This window comes from Lepidothrix coronata, unplaced genomic scaffold (assembly GCF_001604755.1).
Source record: "Lepidothrix coronata isolate B3197 unplaced genomic scaffold, Lepidothrix_coronata-1.0 Scaffold20, whole genome shotgun sequence".
NCBI lineage: Eukaryota > Metazoa > Chordata > Aves > Passeriformes > Pipridae > Lepidothrix > Lepidothrix coronata.
This window is the reverse complement of record NW_016690200.1, coordinates 5,256,234-5,270,633: the sequence shown is the minus strand read 5'-3', so window position 1 is coordinate 5,270,633 and position 14,400 is coordinate 5,256,234. Positions and strand designations below refer to the sequence as shown.

At 45.7% G+C, this 14,400-nt stretch overlaps 1 protein-coding gene across 1 annotated transcript in view; it reads left to right on the top strand.

Annotated features, from left to right (window-relative positions):
* The first annotated feature begins 1,004 nt into the window (after nucleotides 1-1,004).
* TAF3 (TATA-box binding protein associated factor 3) overlaps nucleotides 1,005-14,400 on the top strand; it is a 114,015-nt gene continuing 100,619 nt past the window's right edge. Inside the window, exons 1-2 of the mRNA XM_017807821.1 lie at nucleotides 1,005-1,242; nucleotides 11,831-12,073. Of these exons, the coding sequence (XP_017663310.1) occupies nucleotides 1,077-1,242; nucleotides 11,831-12,073 (409 nt within the window). The 5' untranslated portion in view covers nucleotides 1,005-1,076. The remainder of the gene's footprint in view (nucleotides 1,243-11,830; nucleotides 12,074-14,400) is intronic.

Genomic DNA, 14,400 nt, shown 5'->3' with positions numbered 1-14,400 from the left:
AGGTGGGGTCAGAGGGCAAAGCAGAGGAGGAGAATCACCTCCCTCGACCTGCTGTCCGGTTATTTAATTAAAGGTTTTCACCAGAATCCTTAGGGTGGAGACGATCGGGAGATCATTGAGTCCAACTGCCCCTGTCAAAGCAGGGTCACCTGGAGCAGGTGACACATCCAGGAACACATCCAGGTGGGTTTGGAATGTCTCCAGAGAGGGAAACTCCACGACCTCACTGGGCAGCCTGTTCTGATGCTCTGCCTCCCTCAATGTAGGGAAATCCTTCCTCACGTTCTGGTGGAACTTCTTGTGTTTTGGTTCATGGCTGTTGCTCCTCCTGGGCACCACTGAGAAGAGTCTGGCACCGACCTCTTGACACCTGACCCTCAGATATTTAGGAGATATGGAGATATTTATATTCATTTATATTATATATTATATTTATTATAGATTTTATTTATATTCATGTATTTATGATAAATATATTTTTATATTTATATTCACTTTAGATTAATTATAGATATCATAGAATCAAAGAATGGTTTGGTTTGGAAGGGACCTTTAAAGCTCGTCCAGTTCCAACCCCCTGCCATGGGCAGGGACATCTTCTACTATCCCAGGTTGCTCCAAGCCCCGTCCAACCTGGTCTTGAACACTTCCAGGGATGAGGCAGCCACAACCTCCCTGGGCAACCTGTGCCAGTGCCTCCCCATCCTCACAGGAAAGACTTTTTTTCTAATGTCCAATATAAACCTTATCTCAGTTTGAAGCCATTCCCCCTTGCCCTGTCACTACATGCTCTTGTAAACTCATCCCATCTTTCCTGTAGGTTCCCTTAAGGAAGATTAAATTTAGAGCTACTGAGATATTTATATACTCACGCATTCATATTATCCCGCCACCAGCTCGCCCCCTCAGCGCCGATTTTCGGGATTCCTTGGAGGCGTTTCCCGGCCGCGGCCCCGCCCCGCTCGATGCGCTCGGCGCTGGAGCGGCGCTGCCTGGCGGGCGCCAAGATGGCGGCGGCGGCGGCCGCGATGGCGGGCGGTGCGTGAGGAGCTCCCGCGGCCCCCGGCCCCGGCGGGATGTGCGAGACCTACTCCCGCTGGCTGCTGCGGGTGTCGGTGGCGCAGATCTGCCAGGCCCTCGGCTGGGACTCGGTGCAGGTCTCGGCCTGCGACCTCCTCACCGACGTGCTGCAGCGGTACCTGCAGGGGCTGGGCCGGGGCTGCCACCGCTACTGCGAGCTCTGTGAGTGCGGGACGGGGCAGGGGATGGGCAGGGAGGGGGGATGCGGCTGGACACGGCCATGGGAGGACACTGGGGGTAGCCCTGCTTGAGGGGAGTCCGGACTGAGTGGGCTCCGTGAGCTCCTGCCAGCCCCGGCCATCCCGCCAAGGGAGCAGCGCTGGGGCTGCGGGACAGGACAGGAGCACGGGGGGATTTGGGATTGGGGCAGAGCAGGGGGGCTCGGGGACATGGGATTAGGGCGGTGCTGGGGGACAGGGCAGAAGGGCACGGGGAGGTGGGATTGGGGCAGCGCTGAGGGCTGGGGGACAGGGCAGGAGAGTGTGAGGAGGTGGGTGTGGACCGGACAAGAGGATGTGAGATGGTGGGAATTAGCCATGACAGGAGGGCATGGGAAGGTGGGATTTGAGCAGTGCTGGGGGACAGGACAGGACGGCACGGGAAGGTGGGGTTTGGGCAGGACAGGAGAGTGTGGGGTGGTGGGTTTGGGCAGGGTAGGAGAGCACAGGGATGTGGGCTATGGTCAGGGCAGGGGGACACGGGGAGGTGGGATTTAGGCAGAACAGGAGGATGTGGAGTGGTGGGATTTGGGCAGGGTGGGAGGGCACGGGGAGGTGGGTTTGAGCAGCCCTGGGGCCCGTGGGGAGGGGGTCTGTGGGGGAAGGCCGTGGGGTATCAGTAGGGAGGTGAGGGAGGGCATCTGTGGGGTGTCAGACAGTGGCAGGGGCTGGGGGTGCTTGGCAGGGGAAGGTCAGGGAGGTGGGAGCTGTGGGGAATTCAGGAGGGCATGGGGAGCTGGGATTTGAGCAGATCTGCAGGGAGAGACCAGGGGGAAGTGGTCTGTGACAGAGAGGAGTGGGCCTGGGGGAGATCAGGCTGAAGGGGTAGTGCAGGGCTCAGGCTGTGGGGCTGTGTAGGGAAGGTGGTCTGTGGGTCAGCAGGTGTGAGATGTGGGTATGGGGGAGATTAGCCTGTGAGTCAGTGCTGAGGGCTGGGGGGAAGATGAAGGGGCTCTGTGCTGTGGAACAGTGCAGAGGACTGAGAGGATGGGGGGAAGGCCATAGGGCAGTACTGGTACATGGAGTCCTTGCTGCCAGCGAGGGCTGTGGAGCAGTGGGTCTGAGCATGGGCAAGGAGTTGGGATTGTGGGGCTGGAGTTGGAGGAAACAAAGCTCAGTGGCAGTGGGTCTGGGCTGTGGGGACATGGGGCTGCTGTCCCTTTCTCTCTGGTTACAGCATGCAGGGTGTTGGGGTGCAGTGTACAGGAGGGGGAGATAGGGTTGTTGTCCCTGCTGTTGGGGCTGTAGTGTTCTGGATCTAGAGGGAAGAAGGGGCAACCAGTCCCTTTGCCATGTAGGATATGTGCATGGGAGAATATGGTGCCACTGCTGTGTTGTCCTGGCTCATCTTTGGGTCAGAGTCTGTGCCCTGGGGGCAATGCTGAGGAGGCTGTGGGGGCCCACTGCAGAGGGGGATCTGTGTAAGGTTCATGTATCTGGCACAAAGGGAAGTGCTGAGGCTGGAGAGCACAGGGTTTGGACTCCCTGGTGCATGGAGAGGGAGAGATGTGGCTGGAAAGCCCTATTGCTGGGGCTGGAGTGCTCTAGGTTGGGAATATGTGTGAAAGGGGGGAGTTTGTGGGGCTGGAGGTGCACCTGTGCAAGGGGTGGTGTGAGGCTGTAGGGCTGGGGATGCACAGGTACTGTGCTGTGTAGGGTCAGGGATGACACAGAGCTGTGGTGCCTGATGTCAGGAATGCACGTGTATGGAAGTGGGCAGGGATTGACACGTAGCAGGGCAGCATGGGGCCTGATACCTGAGGCTGGGGATGTGCCTGTACAGGGGGGAAATGATGGTACTGTTGCTCTGGGAACTTGTGTATGGGGAATGTGGGAAGGCAGGGATGCACTGGGGTGTTTTTGGGGGAAATGCAGGTGCAGTGCACAGGATGTGGGAGCGTGACAGGGCTGCATGTGGGAGGTGTGGAGTATGTGTGTGCAGAAAGGGAGGGATGGGGCTGGGGATCATTTAGTGCACGTGGCATGAGGTGTGAATGCCCTCAGGTGGATGTAGTGGAAGAGGTTTGGTTGGATATGTGGGGGACTGGATTTAGCCAATGCTGCCATTGAGGTTGTAGGGAAGGAGCTGGAAGGGATGGTGGGGGCAGGATTCCCAGGGCTTCACTGGATTTGGGGTGGAAGCATGGAAGGGATGAGTTTACACCAAGTGGGAGCAGAGAAAGAAGAGACGTCTGGGAGTTGGTGCGAGGACTGCTGGCTGGGTCACACAGGAGTGTTTGTGGATGGGATGGGAAAGGGACAGTGAGTACCACTGCTGGGTCTGGGAGTGCAACAGAGAGTGCAGTTGTGTGTCCATTGGGGTTTTATGTGTCCTTGCAGAGCAGTGGAGGTATTGAGGGGCTGGATGTCCTGCTGGTACCTGCAGAACATGGGCTGGGGGAGGATGGGATGTCCAGTTGCTTGCTGGGTCAGTAGTGCTGCCAGTGGGAATGAGAGGGTGGTAGGGATCTGCTGGGTGTGGGAATGCCAGGCAGGGGGTGCTGATGGGTCAGGGAGGGGTTGGGGAGGGAGCAGTCTGTGGGGAGAGGGAGGCTGTCAGGGTCACTGCCAGGTCTGAACAGAGGGAATGCTGTGGGGAATGCCGAGCAAGGCTGAGGCTGTCGGTGGGGTTGGAGGGTCACTGGTCTGTGTGTGTGGAGACCTTTGTTACCCTACATGTGGGGCAGGGAGGGTGTAACATGGCAGTGATGTGTTTGCAGAGATGGGGCTGCCAGTGCTCCTGCTGCATCTCTAAGTACTGAGGGGGAGGTGAAGGAGGATCCCTGTAGTGGAGGGATTAGATGAACAAAGGTGCCCTGGAGAGGTGGGCACATGGAGAGACAGGGCTGCTCGTGTCTCCTGTGCCCAGAGGGACGTGTTCCCCCTTCCTTTGGCATCCTGGGGTGCTGTGGGGTTGTGGGCTGCTGCTGCTCCACACGTCATAGGTGGAGGGGGAACTCCTGGAGAGCCTCTGGGGCAGAGTTTGGAGCTGCTGCAGTTGGGTCTGGCAGTGGGAAAGGTGTTTAGAGCAATCAGGAATTGGAGCTGGGATAGATAAATGATTGCTCACCTCAAGTGCTGGCTGAGGAGAAGGTGACTCACTGATGGTGGATTTGGGGCTACCATGGCCACCACCAGTTCTGAGAATGTACTGGGGGCAGCTGGAGGTTATGGGAGAGGTAACAAGGATATGGCAGCCCTGGAATGCACCAGTGGGAAAGTTTGCCAGCACTTCTGTCCCAGCTGTGGGAGTTGTGCTAAGGAGGTGTCACAGCTGCAGGTGGGAGAAGTATCACAGGCATGTTTCTGTGCAAAAGTGAGTTTGGAAAGTGTGTAGAGCCAAGCTTGGTCAGGAGAGGAGCAGCCATGGCCTGAAGGTGCTGCTGCCTGTGGTCAGGTTCCTTCTCTGGAGCAGAAGTTTTTGCTGCTCCAGGGATCCCTGGAAAAGCAAAGTGATGAGCTGAGTGTACTGGTACCTGGTCCTGACTCTGCTTCCTCATTTCAGGAATAATTGAGATCAAGTCTGGCACTGCCAGTGTAACCAAGCTTAGGGGGGACTTAGTCACAGTGCTGCAAACTGTTTGGATTTCAGTTCTAGGTTGAATAGGTTTCCTTGTACAAGCTTTCCCCAAATTTGAGAGCACGTTAGTCTGGAAATGGTACTGTGCAATATTGACCCGTGTCCCCCAGCAGCACAAATGTAGCTGCTGCACCTCTGTAGTTTGTATCTCAGTCCAAAGAGAAATGCTCTGTAAAGTGATTAAAGGAGGCAACAGAGTGGGTTTGGGAGAACTGAGTTATGGGGTGAAAAAGGAGCTCACCTAGGCTTGGTCAGAGCTGTCCTTTGATAGGGTCAGTACAGATGTTGAGGAAGATGCTTGTGGAAGAGATGAGTTGTTGGGCAGCGTTGCCCCCGAGCTCAGCTGCCTCTGCCACAGGTGCTGCAGTGTTTCTAAGACTGGGAGGGAAAGATGAAGAGATGGTGAAAATGTCACTTTTTCCTTTTGGTGCTTAAGGATTGGGAGTGCATAGAGCTCGGTTATCCCTCTCTTGCTTTGGGTTGCTTACTGAAAGTGGGGAAAGGCATTTTTTTCCCCTCTATGAATGGAGAAAAGTACAACAAGTATTACAGTCGTTTGTTACATTTTTATCGTTTTTTTTTTTTTTGAGGAGAAGGGAAATATGCTGTTTTCATGCCAGTGATGTGGTATTTTTTGTATTACCTCTCTTAAAATGATCCCTGTATTTCTTTCTTTAAAAAGGTTTGTAAAAAGACATCTTAATACTCAGTTGACATCTCCCTGCTTTTTTCAGAATTGTTTCCTTTTGCTCCTAAAATAAGTTACTGCGCAAACCCAGCTCTGGATGAATGAGTTGAATTTTGCCATGGTTTTGCATAAGTAGAATTAATTAAATTCCAATTGTAGCATCTTTATTGTCAGTGTGTTATCTCGGAGTCAGACCAGTGGGGTTTGAGTTAGCAGGGTTGTCAGCTGAGGGACATAATCTTTGTGTTCCAAACTGAATGGATTTACTCTGACGTAGCTGAGGCTCTGTGGTATCGCTCTGAGGAGCGTGTCATCGCTGCTCACGTGTTTTCTCAGTTGCAGAAGAAAATGATGGCTCTCCCAGCTGTGTTAGATCTTTGTTCCAGCTGTTACATCCCATTAGGAGAGCTGCATTCAAGATTTTCATTACTTTTCTGCTGTTGTTTCTTTGCATTTGCAGTAGCTGTGGTTGATGGGAGCTTCTGTGGCTGCAAAAGGGAGGCAAAAGGATTTGCAAAGCGGGTTTTGAGATGTGTTTGATGCCGTGAAATGCTTCTCAATACTCTGTGGGGGGTGGAGGAGAGGGTGAACTTACAGCGAGAAAATCAGGGTTTTCCTCTTATACTACACCATATTGTGCTGCTCAAATTTGTGGAAAGCTTGTAAGAGAAAGCCTATTCAATATGCTGTAGGCTTCACACATGTGTTTTATCCTAAAATTTAAGTAAAATATCTGAAAACCAGTGTTGGAGTATGTAATTAAGGTATTGGGTTACAAAACAAAGTATCGTGGTGTGGTTTCTGAGTTCAAATTGTTATTGTTGGGGTTTTTTTAAGCAGAGGTGAAAAGGGAAAAGTTCCCTGTTATGTGCCACTTGGTTTTGCACTTAAATTCCACGTGGTTTGATAGAGGTGGTGGCAGAGCTGGTGCTTTGGGTTATTTCCTCTGGATTTTCTTGTGTATGTTGGGGTTTTTTATGCTGGGGAGCTGTCCAGTGAAGACAGACCAGTGTCTACTTTGTTTGCTCTGTATTTAGCTGATGCAGCTTGGCAGTGGGGTGGGGGGTTATAGACATGCAGAACATGTTCTGTTTTACCTCTTAACACATCCAGTGAGGGAGTTTGGTTCCCAGTGCGTTTGTGTGAGTGCAGTTCATGGGGGTGATGAGGAGGGGAGTCATGGTTTATGCCCCCAAAACCTGATTTTTCTATTACATTGCTCTAAAAACCAGCCAGATAGAAGCAACTTCACTTCACTGAGGGCACCTGGGCATATTTAAGCAGCACAGATTTAGATTATCTGCTGCTAAAACTAGATAATTAACTTTTTTGGATCTAGAAGTGGGTTTTCCAATAGTCTTTCCTTCAGCTTTCAGTCTTGAGCCTGTGTTTGGATATACTGTGGTTTTATTTTTGTATTTTCTGCTGAAATTTGCTGACAGTGAGGAAATAAAGTTTGAAAGTTGGTCTTTGGCTTCTTATTGCTTGACTACTTTTTTAAAGATTATTTTTATGTAATCATAGAATCACAGAATATCTCGTGTTGGAAGGGACCCATAAGGATCATTGAGTCCAACTTTCTGCTCCTTACAGGACTAAATATTAATTATATAGACATATATACGTAATATAGACAATATTACTATATTGAAATTAATATTAATAATACAACTGTGCATTTCTATTTAAAGACAGATTCTGATCTGGTGAGCACAACATTATAACTAGAGGGAAAAATTACAGATCTTGCAAAATGTTTTGCCGAGATAGAACTGGCTCCAAACCTGCTCCAGTGTCACTGCACAGCCTCCTGTAAAGGAAAACTTTACTTAATTATAGCAAATTTCTTAGGAGAATGCAAACAGCAGACCAATATTTTCATTAGGAATTACCACAAGGGAGAGAATTGACCTGGCATTGGCAAAATTTTTATTTCTTTCTAATTAAATGTCAAATTTACCTCATATCTTTTTTTCACTTCTGTTTTTTTTTTTGTTTCAGTCTTACCACTCTACAATAACAACCTCTATCAAAGTGTTAGATTTTGATGATCAGTTTAAAAGAGCTGATTCCCTCTGCTGGTGCTGAATGACTTGGTAACGAGTATCTACCCCAGGCCCATAACATTTGTTATAACAACTGTACTTCTTTATGTCCTAATAGCCTTAAATGTTGATGTTTTTAAACTAATTAACTTCTTGCTGGCCACTGATAAAGAGGGTGAACATGTTTTTTTGCTTGACATTTATGAGGTTACTGGGAAAAGGAGCAGACTCTGAGCAGCAATAGCAAGAAGATGCTTTTGCCTGACTGGTAACTACATTAATAGCACTGTTTTTCCCACTTGAGTGCACTCAAGTAAGACATCTATACTTATTAAATAACCCACTGTGTATGCTCCTGGCTGTTTTTGTGGATGCTGGATGGAAGCAGTGTGTTGTCTCCCTGAAACAGTTATCCTGGAGTGACTGCCGGGTGTAGATACACGTGTAGTTAATGTGTGGCAGGGTTGTGTGATGTGCTGGAGCACAAGGAATCTGTGATAGAGCCTGTAATTAAAATGCCAAGGAGCTCTACCTAATAATTTGCTGGTTAAAATAAAATTTTTTAAAATCTCTTTTATAGCAGCCATGAGGGGGAATGCTGAGCTATTTATAACCCGTGTACACATTGCATGGGTGGTGACTCATTAATTTTTCTCACTATATTTGTTACAGAACTGTAGTTGCTTCCTTTGAGAAACCTGGCATGAAACTAAAAGCTCTTCTGCTCTGTGCTTACTCGCTCGTTAAATTTTCACTGATTCATGTGAACTTTGGGCCAGGAAGGAGGAGGTGATGGGAGTGAGTTTGACAAAAGGAAATCAGCTGTTCCTGAGACTGAATGAATTTAAGGAAAGTAAGGTAGTTCCCACACCCCCTCACAGTGCCTTTGGATGTTGTAAGCACTGGCCAGCCTGTTTGGTGGAGAAATTCTCCTGACTTCTGCAAAAATAGCTAAATTTTAGTAGCTTCAAAAAATTTCTTTTCCCCAGAACCCAAAACCTCGCCTGAAGGGGAGTTTAGTGCACCATCCTTGTTGTGTTTGATTTGGTTTTCCTTGTGGGCGGGTAGGTTCATCTGCAGGTGATGGTGAGCAGGGTTGAGGGCTGCATGACTTTCCACCCAAATACTCAGCTCTGCCTGGTACTGGAAGTGGTACTGGACTTCTTTGGGATCCGTTTTCTCACCCGGAGTTCATTCTCATGCTCAGGGAAGCTGACAGTATGGGACTGCAGGGGTGTTCCTACAGCTCTCTGGTGAGCTGTTTTGAGACCAAATGGTCTTAATTTAGCTCTGCTGTTGCCACAGCTCTACCAGTTATGGAGCACAGTTCCCATTCAGGGACATAGAGCAGCTTGAAAACTTGTGAGAGAGGTACTTTCTTAGTTCCCTGTTTGCAGGGGAAGGAAGAGAGTTGTAAATGGCTTGTTGAGCTATTCCTGTGTCCTTCCACCTCTTCCCAGTCCTGAACAACAGATAGTGTTTAAAGTCTTGTGGTCTAAGGAACAGCAAGAGACTGGAAACCAAAGCTCGAGGCTGTTTGTGATCTGACACTGACTTGCTGTGTGACACTGGATTAATTATTTCATTGGGAGCCTTCAGCATTTGAATTTTTAAACTGATATTTGAAGAATATTGAGATAAGTTCAGTATGCACAGATTGAACTTTTTTTGGGGCACCATTTACCTTCAGAAAAAAGCCCAAGACTGAATGAAACACCAGGAGGGAGTGTGTTACATGTTTGTCAGCATTCCCTTTCATATGTCTGGCTTCTGGTATTGTGTTTTTTTTTTTTTAAATTAAACTGGAGAGAGAAGAGGAATGCTAAACTTTTCAAATAAACGTGTAAAGCCTTTATTTGATGAATCACCTGGCATTACATTTAATGCATTTTTGTGCTGTGTATATTTCCAATTGATTTTAAATTAAGTTTGATTTTAAATACAGGTACAGATACAGACCTGAAACTTTTTTCAAACAGTTTTATCACCAAGGACACTCTGTCTTGAAAAGAAGGGTTAATTGCTCCATCTTTTCATCCCTCTGACAGTTGCAGGTTTAAACATTTTTTTTTTTTTAGCTTTTAATCAGTCTTATGGCTTGGCATTGTCTCTTTGGAGGCAAATGTCAAAGCTGTGGGAAAACTGAATCTTTTTCGGATTTTTTTTTTTGTTACCTTTTGAACCCCCTTTCTAACACATGTAATTGTTTCTTGATGCGGCTGTGAAATATTTCCATGCTTCGGCTACACTTAGTAGTTGCTTCTCTGCCATGTGTTCATAAAAAGCACTTGTAGGAAGAAGTCCTTTATAGCATTTATCAGTTGCTAGTCACGTCAGTACCCTGTTCTGGAGGTCGAAAAGATCACGTGCAGATCTAGGAAAAAACCTTTGAAAAGGTTTTCCCCGAGTTTTTCTTTTTACCTGTTTGTCAAACTTGTATCTGTTGAGTCTTGACACCTTTAAAATGGTTCAGTAGGTTTGCAGGGATCTTCATAGCCTCAACAGCATCTAAAAGTGACCACACAAAATTTCTTCTCTGTGTCAATTATATAAATTTAATTTCTAAAGGATAAAGCAGTCTTCTGTTTGCCTAATAACTATAGGATCTCATAACTCCTCCAGAGGGCTGATATCCTCCTGTAATTAAGAGTATGCAAGTCTCCACATTTCTCTGTCCCTGGAGTGCAGAGGAAACTGGTGTTGCACTTGTAACAAATATTACACAAACACAAACTCCGAGATGGTTCTGGTCATGCAGAGTTCACATTCTAAATACAGACGGGGATAACTTGCTCTGATCTTCCTTTTAGCTGTGGAAAGAATTAAAACACAAGCAACTTGCCCAGAGTCACACAAGAGGCCAGTGTTGGAGAGCTGAGAATCAAGCCCATAATCTGAGTATTATCCTTATCTTCGCTGCGAGACTAAGAAGGGAAATTCTAGAACGAAATTCTTATTCTCTAAATGTACCTGCAGGCGGGAGTTGGCCGGGAGTTTGAATTCATCCAGTGATGTGAGAACCAGCCTGCTCAGCTTCAAGATAAACCAAGAAGAGATTAGGTTAAAGGACAAACAAAAGAGCATCCCCCCCGTTCTCCAAAGCTGGGGCTCCACAATAGCCATTGTGTTCCTTCAATAGGCACGGGCTGCTTTGCCATAATTACTTTTTAAAGTAAATCGCAGCTTATCACCATGTAGGGATGTAATATCTTCATAAGCCAACTCTGCAGAATTGTAATCATTCAGTATCATTTTATGGAATTAAAAATCATGTTTGGGGTTTAAGGCATCTCTTTTTTTGTGTGTGTGTTGTTGTTACTGTGTGAAGTTAGGATGAGACTTGAAGCAGTGCCTTCCTTGGCTGCCAAAGCAAAAGGTGTCCAGTTCTCCCTCCGGAGGCCTTCAGAGGGATTTTCCTCTCTCAGGTCAGGGAAACTGGGGTACTTGGAGATCATATGAAATAAAGATCCCAACTACCTGGCAACTAAGGCTTTGCTGTGTGTTTTGTAAGGAAAAGAAGAATTTTTTTGCTGTAGAGTCAAACTTAAGTTGCACCCCAGGAACTTAATCCCTAAAGTTTAGTATAAAATATTGTTTTCTCATCAGACCAGTACTTAATATACCTCTTTTATCCAGGAGGTATATGTAACAAATAGGTGAAGTGGCTCATAGTCTTAAGAAGCCTGTAGATTTTATCTGGTGGAAAGATACTATATGAAGTTTCTTGTTATCAAGAGATACACGGCACCTTTTTTTTTTCCCCTTTGTAAACTACAGTCAGTTCAACAAAATGAGATTTTTTTGTTTTCTAGGTTGAAAAATGACATTTGATCTGTTACATACTGATAAAGGGGCGTTTTCTGCATACTAAGGGCTTGTTTTGTTAATTTGAATTTACATTAAGAAATTGAAAACTGTTCTAAGTGGTATTGCACGATGTTAATTGGCTGTTGCCAGGTAAAGCTGCCTGTTGCTACTCCCTCATTTTTGCTCCATTTGCTCCCTGAGGTGCAGTTCTTTTAATGGTATGATTTGAAACAAAGTCATATGGGTCAAAACCAAACACTTCTGAAAGTAAACCTGGTAGAACTGTTGGGCAGTAATTTATGTCCCTTACTGGTGTTGAGCCATGGGACTGTAACCTCTAAGCGCAGATCAATTTTTTTAATCTGAATTTTTGCAAAAATGTTGTTCTTCTGCTGGTTTTTTTTCGTTCCAGATGGCCGCACAGATCCAATTTTGGATGACGTAGGTGATGCCTTCAAGCTTATGGGGGTTAACCTGCACGAGCTGGAAGATTACATCCACAACATCGAGCCTGTCACTTTTGCACATCAAATCCCTTCGTTTCCCGTCAGCAAGAACAATGTCCTGCAGTTTCCCCAGCCGGGAAGTAAGGATGCAGAGGAGAGGAAGGAGTACATCCCCGATTACCTGCCACCCATTGTCTCCTCTCAAGAAGGTGCGAAATTAATCCTTTGCTTTAAGTTTTGGGCCCTGTGTTTGGGTATTTCTGTGCATCCTCAAGCAGTGGCCTGGGAAGGACCCACGGGGTGTTTCACACGCACGATTGCAAAGCAGGTGGTGGTGCTGTGGCAAGTTCGTGTTCCACTCTTTTGCTTTCCTTCAGGATTACCTCGTGTCAAAAATTCACCGCGTTAATACCTGTTTCTATAATGCATTTAAATTTTTTCAGGTGACAGTAGAAATGAATGCTTTGCTTTACCTTTTCTGTGTCAGCCTCCCTCTCACACAAACTGCAAGAGCTTCTGTGATTTGGTAAAGGTAGAAGAAGGAGGGCTGGTGAGACTTGCAGAGCATTCTCTGCTCCTGACAGCTATTTGTTCTTCCTTGGAACAAATTTCACCAAAAAACCCCAAACCAAACAAACAGGAAAAACCTCATTTTCCCGTTAAATTCAGCTTTAAATACGGAAGTAAGAGTTGTTTAGAAGCATTGTACTTGCTCTTATTTCTCTTTGCTAACATTGATTAGGATTTCATCATCACTGTTCCAGCTGCTCCTTCCCTTTCTTTCTCACAGAAGCAAGGCTTGAGGAAACAGTGAAACCAACTATACATAAGGTTTGAGCTGCAATTTGCCTGAGAATTTTAACTGTGGCAGTGGAAAAAGCAAAACTATTTTCTTTATTTTTCAGCTGCATGATGCTTGATTGCTAATAAGATCTAAAGCTTTAAGAAACATGACCTAGTGTAACTTCCCCTTTGAACAGAGAACAGCATGCAACTGTACTTCGTATGGAAATAAATATATGTAGGGTTGTGGATTTCGTAGAAAAAAATTCCAAAAGAATATAATATGTTTTCCAAAAGAGTGTAAAGAACAGGTCCAATCTGCTTAAGGTATTTAATATATAATTTTGTGGGGACAGAATGGATATCATGCTCTATTATGCATATTATTCTTTTTTAAGAACTAAGGTCTCAAAGTCTGCACATTGAAATAGGTGTAAAAACTCTGCCCGAAGTAAAGATGAACATAAGTGACAACACCTTGTTGGGTAAGGAAATCCACTGCTGTGCTGCTACGGGGATTGCATGGGGCAGCATTCCAGGGATTTATCGAGCTGTACGACATGTGTGTTCAGGCTTTCAAGCATCCTCTTCACCTGGATGGATGCAGTTGCTGTGTGCTCCAGTTAGACTAAGTGGAATTGTCGTCAGGAACAGGTATCTGAGGTATAAAGGCTGTCAGGTACAGTGTGTTTAGTGAACAAATTTACTCATTCCAGTAACAATGTGAGGACTTACTCATGCTGGTGAGTATTTCTGAGGCTCTGTAGAACCTTACTTTTCTGTTTCCTTTAGCTGTGTTTTATAGATCAATAGTCTTTCAGTGTCTCTTGCCTTAATACAACCCAGGAAATGGAACTGCTGTTCAAAACATAAATGTTTCCTTAAATTGTGAAGGAGATCCTAAAGGCTCCCCCATGTGAATTTTGTTCAGTGGATTGTTTTAAAATCTAATGATGAACTCTCTTAAACCAGGAAGAGGCAAACGAAATATAAATATCATATATGTAGACAACATTTATAAGAGAGGAGTACAAAGGAAGAAGACATTGAGAAGTGAATAGGGATTTTAGCACCCTGTTCTGACTTCTTTCTTTAGCCTGATTTTTTGGGAGATAAACAAACACCATTCTGTCAGAGAAATCCAGCATCTTTGAAATGTAATAAGTTGCCCAGCAGTGTTCCAGTTGGGGTTGTTGTTTTTCTTTTCATACTCTCAAATATGCGAGGAAAGTCAAATCTAGCAAGGCTCAAAGCAGCTGCAGAGAAATATCTGAACATGAGGTGGGAGAGATGAGTGTTCCAGACTCAGCCTGGCAATACACTACACACAAAGAGAGGCTAAAAATTGAAATGGGGACAGTTGTGCTTTTTTTTTTTTTTTTTTGTATATGTAACTTTTTATACTCTTTCTCTTGCAAGTTAGATCCAGGAGTTAGATTTTAGCAGTCCTTATAAATAATGTATGAATCCTTTTAACACCTGAAGCAAGAAGATATTATTTCCAAAGTTGGATGAGAACCAGGAAAACTTCTGATGCCTAAGGCTAGTGTATCAGAGGACGTATAGACACAACTTCAAAAAATGAATACAATATTTTTTTGAATGAAAATTTAAAGCAAGCATTAAGTACAACTGCTGAATGCAGATTTGTTGTAGTCGATTTAAAATACAGTTGAGGGCATTTTAATTTTGAATTAAGTGTTTTCTGAAAATGCCGTTTGTATTTTGTGCCCTACTGTTTGTTTTTGAAAGG